Here is a 10,607-nt window from a genome sequence, read left to right as displayed (position 1 = left end):
TGATGGGAAAGAACGGGAACGTCATATTGTCTGTGCAAGATATGAACCTGGAATACTTGTGCAATATTTAAAACTCATATTGGCAGTGTATTATTAAAAAAAACTGTTTTTTTAACTTGTAAAATATTACATTATTTTTAAATCATCGAGGATACTAGAATCCTCTTAAATTCTGTGATAGAATGTATCTTAATAACGTACAAGAAAGTTTGTTTTCGTTTTCCTGATTTATTAGCATAATAGGATTTATTGTGGGAGCTTTACACGAGGCTAGCACAGCACTCTATACAAATTCTAGCAAAAAAATCCAGGATTAAGCCAAGTTGGAGCAAGTGTGTGGCTCAGTGTCATGCTGAAGCAAAGAATGCTGTTAGAGCCTGGGTCCATACAGGAAGGCCCACAGAGGCGCCTGCCCTTGCACAGAAAAAGTCCACTAATTCCACTTATAAATATGCAGCTCGTCATGTTAACACACATGCACAACAAATCAGAGCGGATTCTATGGCAGAAAAGCTCCTTAAGAATAATGTTACTGGTTTTTGGAAGGAGGTTCAAGCTCTGAACGCAAACACCACATCTTTACCATCCACCTCAGAGGGGGTCTCTGGTTGTGATAACATAGCTGAACTGTGGAGGAAACATTACTCTGCATTATTTAATTGTTCAAAGAGTGACCCCTATTCCGTGGGTGAGATTGTCAATCCTGACACGTCAGTTCTCACAGCCAAGGATGTTTTTCAAGCCACGTCAGAGTTCGCAGAAAACAAAGAATGCGGCCCAGATGAAACGTCTGCAGAGCAGCTCAAATTAGCAAGCCTGAGGGCAGCAGCTCTCCTTGCTATTTGTTTTACAGGTTTTATGTGTCATGGTGTGTTACCAGACTCCATGCTGTCTGTTACTTTGGTGCCTGTCATCAAGGACAAAGTGGGCACGGTGGGGAGTATTGATATAGGCCAGTTGCTCTGGCCAGTGTGTTGTCAAAAGTCTTGGAGAGAATTTTACTAGACAGATTATCTGTTTAGCTTTGCACCTCTGATAACCAGTTTGGCTTTAAGGCTAAACATGGTACTGATTTTTGTATCCATGCACTGAAGGAGATGGTGGAGAAAAATATGTATGAACTGGTTTCATAGATGCGTCTAAGGCATTTGGCCGGATGAATCATTCTATGTTGTTTTATCAGGATCTGGTCTTACTGGTACTCTAACCAGAGCATGCAGATTAAATGGGGAAATTCTGTCTCTGCTCCTTTTGGGACAAGTAATGGCATTCAGCAGGGGGGGTTTTATCACCACGCCTCTAATATTTATGTGAATGATCTTTCAGACCAGTTAAGAAACTGTCAAACAGGTTGCATGGTTGGAAGTGTACTTATTAATCCTCTTATGTATGCAGATGATCTAGCGATTGTCTCACCGAGCAGTGCTGGGTTATAAGAGCTGCTCAACACATGTTCTAGCAATGGTGGCGTAGGGGAATTGTAATGCTAAGAAGAGTTGTCAGGATTTGCAGAGTAAAAGGGAGAAGGACCTCGTTTTTCCAAGTGCTTCCTGCTTGCTCTAAAATTAAATATCTGGGACACATCATCACCGATGACATGAATAGACAGCGTCGTATTTTATATATGCAGGCTAATTTGTTGGCCAGAAGATTTTCCTGGTGTTCACAAAGGTGGGTCTTTTTAGGGTTTACTGCACCCCTCTTTATACTGTGCCCTTGTGGACAGACTTTAAAAAAGCCAGCATCCGCAAACTTCAGGTTGCGTATAACAATTGTCTGCGTAGCTGACTTGGGAAACCAAGAAGGTACAGGGCAAGTGAGCTTTTCTGCAATGTACAAGTTATCACTTTTCATGCTCTGTTGAGACGTCTGATGTTCAAATTTATATGTCGGTTTAACAGTTCTTGTAATGCCATTATAATGATGTTGACAGTCCTGTCCTTAGCACTGTAAGACACCAGTCTGTGGAAACACTGGTATGACTGTCTTTTTAAAATATGGCTGTGTGTCTGTCTTGTCTTTTTTAATGGACCTGGAGTCTAAATAAAAGCACTTCCTCTATGTGTGGTCACACTGACGGAAATGCGTGTAATCAAAAATACTGGTGAAAGAAAGAATGACAATATTTTGACAGGCTCCTTTTCTTAACTATAAAATGATTTTAATATTTTCATTTTCAAGAAAAGCGATCAAATCAGAAGAGAATTTGCTGGTACCAGAGCTCTGCTGGGACTCTGGCTTTCACAAACAGTGGGATTCATTTCTGAGGCGTCTCTACCTGAGTGTTCACAGGCTGGACAAACATACTGCAGTTCCAGTCACACCTCCCTGACAGTGGCAGTCAAAGCAGAACTTGACCATCTTTGCATACACCCCCCCCCCCCACACACACACACACACACACACATAGTATAACATGCAAGTTACTACAACTTCTTGCAACTGTGAATGATTTAAAACTGCAGTAAAGTATAAATGACGTCATCAATGAGCTGGAAGAGTGATCTAGCTATGTTAGCATGGCTGTGCAGCTCAAACACCAGAGAGTTTAATTCAGGTCACCTGACTTCACTCAACGGTCTTCTGCTGCGTGTGAACTCTCATCGTTACACACTGGTGATCTTGTGTTCCAGTCCCATGTTGCCACGGTCCCAGTCTCTCTGCTTCTGCTCTACTGGGAGTTATTTGACGTTGCGTAATATACGTCGAGCGTGACTGGTTTTCATGGCGTCGAGTGCAGCCTCCAACATGGAAACAAGGTGCAGGAGGGTTCTGAGGTCTGTCTGAAGAACCCTGCTGCTGTGCTCAGTGCAGGTGCCACGAGCTTTAGTCAGGAGCAGTCGCACCATCAACATGGGGATGACCTGCTGACGGACAGAGCGACTCGCCAACTGGAGGGCAGACAGAATCAGAGGGCAGAAAAGACGTCAAAATATGAAAAGTTACTGAGCCTTACAACCGTCAGTACAGATGACAGGTAAACTACAGCATAAATGAGTGGTCCCGGCCAGCAGGCTTTGCAGGGTCCTATTGTCAAGCCTCCAGTTTGCTTTTTCCGTCTTGACGTCTTGATTTATCGGCATCAGAGGCTATCTAATCACAAGAGAAGGGAGCTCCAGAATGGCGCCTCACCCCTCACTCGGTGGCCACGCCCACTACACGGTAATTTAAGTGAGCACCGAGCTGATTTGAAGAAGTCTTGAAACTAGTGACAGAGACTGAGAATCCATCAGACGGTTGTACCAGTAGTTCTCCATGTTATTTGTTCAGGAGAAATCTATGTATCATCTGGGGTGTTTTTCTTTTGTCGTGTGGAGACCTGCAAAAAACAGGTGATACTTGGACTACAAGATATCAGGGACCTGCACACTCAAGTGTGACGTCCTGCTTAATATCAGCAGTGTATCAGTAAGGGATGTGAAACAGTCAAAGTCTGCTGGGGAACAACTTTAAGTGATCATCTAAAAAGTTACTAAATCACAAATGTGTAAAAGTGAACGCCGTTTTCTGACGACCTGATCTGGACCAAGGTCCCAGAGGCAGGCAGACTTGTGGGGGATTTGCAGCAATGAAGTGTGTAGTAGACGTGTAAAGACCTTCATCGCGCTGTGAAGCTCTACCAGGGTTTTCGCAGCATTTCTGCGACATGTTAAAACTGCTTTCTGATGCTGGGGGACTCTTTGCTGGTCCCAAAGGCAGTTTTTGGGACGACTAGTAAGACCAGCAAGTGCAGCACAGAGGCAGCATGAACATAGAAGTTTCAGGTTAGATTCCAGAGGGAAACTCAGATGCAAGATCTAGAGATGCAACGTGGGCGTGTCTTCAGTCACCTTGCCTTAATGTGTAAACATGAATGTGAGCAGAACATTGTAGAAGAAACTCAAGTTAACACCTGCATGGAGATATTGTACACAGAACACACACACACACACACACACACACACACACACACACACACACACACACACACACCTGTACATCCAGCCTCCATTCCACATTGTGGTAGGCAGGCAGCGTGGAGGGCAGCAGACTCAGGATGCTGCGGATCTCACGCTGGTGCTGCAGGTACATCTGAAAAACACAAGGCCTTCAGAGAGAGTTCAGCGACCCGGTCAACACATCAGGACCCCAGGGTCCAATCAGGAGAAGAAAGCAGATCACAAGTCACCTGTAGAAGCGTCTGGTTGAGCTTGTCCCCGAGTTCTAAAACCAACAGCGAGTCCAGGAAGTCCTCTTCAGAGATCTACACACACACACACACAGAGGGAATATTAACTCCTTAAATTCTCTATTGCGTCCCTCCTCCTGCGGTGCAGGTCAACTTTCCAGACTAATTTCTCCAAATGTTTCACCCACCAAAGACAAGTGAGTGATATTATTACTCTACTTTTCGTTTGCCTCATAATGACACTTTTATTGATTGACAGGTCAAAGCACATTTGGGTAGACAACAGTTAATACTGCTGTTAGGTCAGTAGCTGAAGAACTTTGTAATATTCTAATCTGCTGCATCAACGTCCAAACCATGTTCCTACAACCTGATGTGTGTGTGTGTGTGTGTGTGTGTGTGTGTGTGTGTGTGTGTGTGTGTGTGTGTGTGTGTGTGTGTGCGTGTGTGTCACCATGTGCTTGGAGCACTCAGTCATCAGGTACATCAGGCCTTCCACTCCATGTTGCACGGTTTCTACAGGAACACACAGCTTCCCTGCAAGCAGCATGGATTTACTTTGAGGCAGGTATGTGTGTGTGTCTGTGTGTGTCTGTGTGTGTGTGCGCGTGTGTGTGTGTAATGTAGAGGCAGGTCTGGGATCTTACTGGCTGCCCCCTCGTACACCTTGGGGCTGGTTCCTCTCCTCAGGAACTCCAAGGCGATGCGGCCAAACTCTCCAACTACTGATGACAAAAGAAACAGACATGAAGCCCAGCGCAGCCCCAGACGCTGAATATGAATAAACATGGATGAATCCATGGGGGAGCTCAGGTTAATGTCCTCACTCAGCCTCCTCCTCTCTGAGGGTCTGTCCCCAGGACTGGACACATACATGGAGTTAAGAGAGCCAGAAACCCCTGATCTCACTGATTCAAGCATCAAATTAAAGGTCCAGCACAAATAAAGACGTTCACTGTCCAGTATCACAGTGTCAGAGAGTACAACATCATCGCAGGAACTGGAAATGGGGCCGAGTATACTCCTCTCTCTCTCTATACGTGTATGTATATATATATATATATATATATATATATATATACATACATATGATCGTAGGTCTCAGAGCAGGTCGTAGCCTGTCTGGAACCACAACTGGCGTGAGTAGCGACCTACTTCTCAACCTACAGTCCAGCCTAAACACGCCCAAATTGTAGGTCGGTTCAGGTGCATCCTACGGAGCAACCTATGGCCCACAATGCACTTCTTCTTCTTCGTCCCCTAAAAACTTGTGGACCCGCAAGCCAAGTTTGTGCCACCAACAGTCTCCCATTCTGATGCAACACCAACATTTATAGTCGTTGTTGATGACTAAAGGTGTGTTAATGTGCTGAATAATAGAGAATGAATGAAAGGTGTGTTCAGAGTGGAGTGCAGTACCACAGCCAGGCCAGCAGGTGGGGCTTTCGTTGTTGCTGTCTACCTAATTGCGGTATCTGTGCTCTGCCAGCAGAGGTCGTGCTTCACCACCAATCTTCTAGGGTGTCTGAATGGTGCCGCCGTGTTTAGGTTGTAGAAGGAGGACGTAGGCTGGTACTTGGCAGTTCGGACGCAGCCCTTGGCATTGTGGGCCATATGTTGCTCCGTAGGATGCACCTGAACCGACCTACAATGTGGGCATGTTTAGGCTGGAATTTAGGTTGCGAAGTAGGTCGGTACTCGCGCCAGTTGTGGTTCCGGACAGCCTACGAACTGCTCTGAGACCTACGATCAGACCTACTTGGCAATTCGGACGCAGCCTAGGAGGAGGATGACCCTCCTCTGACCTGAGCAGGATCGAGCAGGGCCAAACCAGTCGCTGCTGGGTGGTCAAGCGCCCGCCAGACTGCGTTTCATCAATAAGATGTGGCGAACCTTTTTTCATTCTGGCAGCCACACATTCAGAGAGCAGTGTTAAGAAGCGTGATGGTCTGAAGTTGTCTCGCCAGAGGAGCGAGGTGTAACGCCCACTCCACTGCGACGCCACTGGCGGAGAAGGATGGGATGAGGCGGGGTCGTCCCTCAGCCTCCTTCTGCTCCCTCGCTTCATCAGCGAATCTCATTCTCACGGAGCTGTCCCGTGTCCCTGCCCCGGGTCCAGCTGACCGTCAGCGCTGGACCCGGGGCAGGGACAGAAGTGACCGGGAGGACGCGCGGTCATGATGGTGGCTTACCTGCGGAGTCCACCTGGTGCAGGAACGCCAGGTGCTCTTTATGGTCTTCAGACAAAACCAGTAGCATCCTGATCACTAATTCCAACAACAGCTACAACTTCCCAGCAAAACCTTCACCCCGGAATCGTCGAGGGCTTCAGTTCCCGCCCCGCCTCCTCTCTTCTTCGTTGTTTGTTTTTTTCTGCAGCCCTTACCGTTTGATTGACTTCACTGCCACCTCCTGGTGAAGTTTGCGAGCGCAAAGTCCCTTTGGTCGCCTTAGGGTTAACTCTAACCTCTAGGTCTGGTTTAGAAAGCTGGTTCAGGTGAAGCAGAACTTCAGGACGGTTCTAACCTGAGACCCAAGCAGACCAGGTCCCCATGTGCTGGGTGGTTACTTCCAAAAATGTTATATATTAGATATTTAAGTTACTTTAATTCAAAATAATGTTACTTTACAATATTTCTGTCTGTGTCGAATCATATGTCACTGATCATGTGACCTTCACGGTTCATTCACCAGCAAGTGGCGCCCTGTCTCTCAGCCTCGTTTATGAGCTTTTCACTTCCGTATCTGTTCAGCTTGAGAGTATTTTAGGTTGATGAACTAACAGGAAATTCCCTCAAAACAACAACACGCTCAAACAGGTTTCTACTATCCATCCCTTTTCTGTACCACGTATATGTTAGGGGCCGCAGGGGATTGGAGGCTACAGCTGGAAGCCCGTTTGTATACCATCTGATGAAATTTAGTTAGTGTGTACCATCATGTACCGTCATGTACCATCATGTACCATCATGTACCGTCATGTACCATCATGTACCGTCATGTACCATCATGTACCGTCATGTACCATCATGTACCATCATGTACCAACATGTACCATCATGTACCGTCATGTACCAACATGTACCATCATGTACCGTCCCTGTCATCTAAACTGACAATAAATTAAATATGCATTTACCTGATGTCTTGTATGTATACGTATACATACATGTAACAGTTCCGACTGGTTAACACAGTCGCCGACCACAAACTAAGAGGTCAACAGAGGGAAAAACAACATCAACAACAACAAAAATAGTATTCGAGCCTGCCAAAGACATTCATTATGGATTAATGGTCAAAGACTCCTGGAAGAGGGAGAAGTTCCAGGCTGGATTCTCCTGCTCTGAGAGGGAGGTCGTCACTGCGGCCAGCAGGAGGATGGAGCAGCACTCAGCCTCCTGCAGAAGGAAGCCTTTAAACATGTCTGTCTCGAGGTGAAGAATAATAAAAATTATAGAATGGAGAGTTAAGAATAACTGGGAAAAACACTATTTCTTTTGTAGGTTGAGAAGTATTCATTAGAAACAGGATATGTTAAACAACACTTTCTCCTCCAGGCCGACAGGGGCGCTGCCGCCGAAGCCGGAGAATTGTCTTCCGGTTTGGAGGCTTCAGTCGCCCGCCCCGCTCAGCGAACAGTCCTTCCGGTTTGACCGCCATCACAGAAAGCAGGTACGAATTTCATGTTGAATTCTTCCCACTTAACCCGACGCGAATCACTGCCATCCGTGGCCTTTGTACCGAGCGAACCGTAGCTACCGGGACCTACTGGCGTCCCCGAACACCCGCGCCGATTATCGCAGCACCGCAGGCGGGGACGAGCGTGAGCTTAGTTACGGTGTAGACGACCAACATCTCCGTTCGCTCGCCACTGAGGCAGAAATGCCCTCACAGACTCACACTTCCCAGCTGCCAGCACCTGAATGAGCTGAGCCACGTGGTCCAGTTACGTGTGTGCACCGCTGACTTCAGCCGTACGGAACCGTAGCGTGTCGTAGCTAACCGGTGTCCGGCGTCTATGTCCCACTAACACATCGTCCTGGTCTAAGTAGGTCCCGTAGAGAACTGGTAGTCACCTGTAGCTGTGAGGCTGACAGACGCAGGCAGGGTCCCTTCAAGGGCAGAGTCAGGCCGTAGTGTTGTTAGGATTTAGGAGGTAACTGTGATGCTGGGGGGGGGGGGGGGTGTGGAACAGTGGTGATGTTTGTGTGCTGTCACCTTCTCTTCCACAGACATGGCTATTCGCTACCCTATGGCCGTCGGCCTGAACAAAGGCCATCAAGTCACCAAAAACATTACTGCGCCCAAGCACAGCCGCCGGCGTGGGGTGAGTACAAGCATCAGCTGGGATGGCGAGACATGGTTGTCCTGAGGTCAGAGATATTTCCCTGCGTCACTGCTGGGCGCCACCAGAATGCAGAAAGAGCGGCTTCGTATATTTAGCTTCAAACTGAATGAGACAGCAGCAAAGACGCCAGGCTGTCGTCTGCTGAAATCCAGATGAAGGGGCCGTAACCCTCAGCGCTGAATTTGAGACGTAAAACAAACGACAACACTTTGAGGTCAGCAGGACTGGCACGCCCAGCTGGTGCATCCAGGGGAACCCAGTCACTGGCACTCGTCTGCACTTGTTTCATCCAAGTCAGCTTATTGTTGGTTGAAGAGTGTTGACTGAACATGCGACTGCATCAGGACATGGAGTAAACTAGACAACGCCCCTCAGAGTTTGTAAGTGGATGTTTTCTTGGACTCTTGACTGGTTCACAGCTACAGACATGAGATGTCCGGCTCTTCCCGCATTTGGGAGGAACAAAGGAACAATGCAGGAGGCCAAAATGTGAGCTGGAACCCAGTGTGGGGAAACAATCTGGGATGAACGTGTGTTGTGCTAAGCTGCATCCGACGGTGTTACTGCTTCTGTACGCAGCAAACAGGCATCCTCAAACTGGACAAGTGTCATGTAGTTTCCCTGTAGTCGAGTGAAACGGACTCACAGCTCCTATGGATGCGTTCTGCTGTGAGTCCACGGGCCAGGAGCTGCGCTGAAGTCCTCGTGTTGAGGTTACTGCAGCATAACGACCCCCAGGCCCTGAAATTGAACTTTAAGAAGCTTTTACATTAAATTGTTATGTAATATGGGAAAATTAACTGATAATATATCAAGACTGACATTTAGCACTTAAAGTCCATGCTGCTCGTGTCAGTTCATGACCAACCTGTCACACGGCACCTTTCAAGATGTCCATCCAGCACCTGACTTGAGCTGTGGCCGCTCTGACTTCAGCCGAGAGAAACATCTGACCGTCCGCCGCCCAGGGGTGCTCCACCTGTCACAGCTCGTTGTTGCAGACCAGCATTGTGAATCAGGCCAGTTCTCAAACAAAGCCCCATGCACAGAGTCCCTTCTCCAAATCAGACAGAAGGGACACGATGTCATCGTGTACTCTACATACACACGGTACAAACACATGACCAAACCAGCAGAATCTGAGCACGTTAACAAAAAAAGTGACGGCGATGAAATCCGTCAGTCTGGTGTAAATTAGGCTTTAGGGAAGGCTTTGTGTTGGCCCGTCCTCTGATGCGTCCAGGCCACCTGTGTCAGGTAAAGCCCTTCAGCCTCACAGGCCTGTTCTCATGTGCTCATCTTCTCCCACAGCGTCTGACCAAACACAGCAAGTACGTTCGCGACCTGATCCGTGAGGTGTGCGGTTTCGCTCCGTATGAGAGGCGAGCCATGGAGCTGCTGAAGGTGTCCAAGGACAAGAGAGCCCTCAAGTTTATCAAGAAGAGGGTGAGCCTGAATGACATCATTGACCACAGATGAGCGTTGTCATGATACCTCAGCAGAAACCTAAAAAAGTAGTGGAATAATAGACAACCAAATGGTTACCTGATACAGGAATGTTATTGGTTCAAATTTGAGTATCAGTTCTCAGTTTGTGGCGGTGCTGCTGCCCAGTCCTGGCCAACGTCTGGAGCTGTAGACCACTACACTTGCTCGGTGCCAGCACCTGATCTCTGATGCGTGGGGGACACCAGGGTTGACCCCTGGTGAAGGCGTCGTCTCATGTGGCTGTGTTTCTTCTCCAGATTGGTACTCACATTCGTGCCAAGAGAAAGAGGGAGGAGCTGAGCAACGTGCTGGCAGCCATGAGAAAGGCTGCCGCCAAGAAGGACTAATCTGTCGCTTAATAAAAGTTGAACTACAAAATCCTGACTGACTGTCCTTTGTCTTACATTTGTCTCGCTGGAGGACGGTGTGTCTGCAGTCACGTCTTTGAAGAAGTTTCATTGTCACTGTCCAGGAATGCAACAGAATTTGGTTTGGCAGCGTCTGAGACATTTAATGAAGAGGAAAAGTAGTAAAGTAAAGGGCAGTTAAAAATGTTTATGTAGATTCATAAATATGACATAAATATCGTTTATACTGTAA

The 10,607-nt window shown here is 47.4% G+C and overlaps 2 protein-coding genes across 3 annotated transcripts; one reads left to right on the top strand and one right to left on the bottom strand.

The window, feature by feature from the left end:
* Positions 1 to 230: 230 nt before the first annotated feature.
* commd2 (COMM domain containing 2) lies at positions 231 to 6,537 on the bottom strand. 2 transcript variants are annotated; one of them, XM_086224271.1, is made up of 6 exons: positions 6,361 to 6,537; positions 4,816 to 4,890; positions 4,623 to 4,705; positions 4,169 to 4,243; positions 3,973 to 4,071; positions 231 to 2,891 (listed from the first exon to the last, which is right to left on the bottom strand). In XM_086224271.1, exons 1-6 carry the CDS (start codon positions 6,425 to 6,427, stop codon positions 2,682 to 2,684), a joined length of 609 nt encoding a protein of 202 aa, XP_086080397.1. In that variant the 5' UTR covers positions 6,428 to 6,537; the 3' UTR covers positions 231 to 2,681. The 2 variants fall into 2 exon arrangements, with proteins under 2 accessions (XP_086080397.1, XP_086080396.1); XM_086224270.1 differs by having other exon boundaries at positions 4,816 to 4,893; positions 6,361 to 6,534.
* A 1,236-nt stretch (positions 6,538 to 7,773) lies between these two features.
* rpl36 (ribosomal protein L36) lies at positions 7,774 to 10,385 on the top strand. Its single transcript, XM_086223578.1, has 4 exons — positions 7,774 to 7,843; positions 8,404 to 8,498; positions 9,831 to 9,965; positions 10,265 to 10,385. The coding sequence occupies exons 2-4, from the start codon at positions 8,406 to 8,408 to the stop codon at positions 10,352 to 10,354; spliced, it is 318 nt and encodes a 105-aa protein (XP_086079704.1). The 5' UTR covers positions 7,774 to 7,843; positions 8,404 to 8,405; the 3' UTR covers positions 10,355 to 10,385.
* The last annotated feature ends 222 nt before the right edge of the window (positions 10,386 to 10,607 follow it).

Source organism: Aulostomus chinensis, chromosome 14, assembly GCF_037954235.1.
Source record: "Aulostomus chinensis isolate RoL2024-O1b breed Wild chromosome 14, RoL_Achi_v1.0, whole genome shotgun sequence".
NCBI classification, from domain to species: domain Eukaryota; kingdom Metazoa; phylum Chordata; class Actinopteri; order Syngnathiformes; family Aulostomidae; genus Aulostomus; species Aulostomus chinensis.
This window is presented reverse-complemented; position numbering and strand designations above follow the sequence as displayed.

Bases quoted from the DNA above. Each gene is read 5' to 3' on its own strand.
- commd2 (XM_086224270.1), bottom strand. From the start codon at position 6,427: ATGCTACTGGTTTTGTCTGAAGACCATAAAGAGCACCTGGCGTTCCTG. The intron at 4,706-4,815 runs GTAAGATCCCAG...TGCTGCTTGCAG, and splicing joins GGTGTACGAGGGGGCAGCCA to GGAAGCTGTGTGTTCCTGTA. The intron at 2,892-3,972 runs GTGTGTGTGTGT...TCTGCCCTCCAG, and splicing joins AATGGAGGCTGGATGTACAG to TTGGCGAGTCGCTCTGTCCG.
- rpl36 (XM_086223578.1), top strand. From the start codon at position 8,406: ATGGCTATTCGCTACCCTATGGCCGTCGGCCTGAACAAAGGCCATCAA. The intron at 8,499-9,830 runs GTGAGTACAAGC...CTTCTCCCACAG, and splicing joins AGCACAGCCGCCGGCGTGGG to CGTCTGACCAAACACAGCAA. The intron at 9,966-10,264 runs GTGAGCCTGAAT...TTTCTTCTCCAG, and splicing joins TCAAGTTTATCAAGAAGAGG to ATTGGTACTCACATTCGTGC.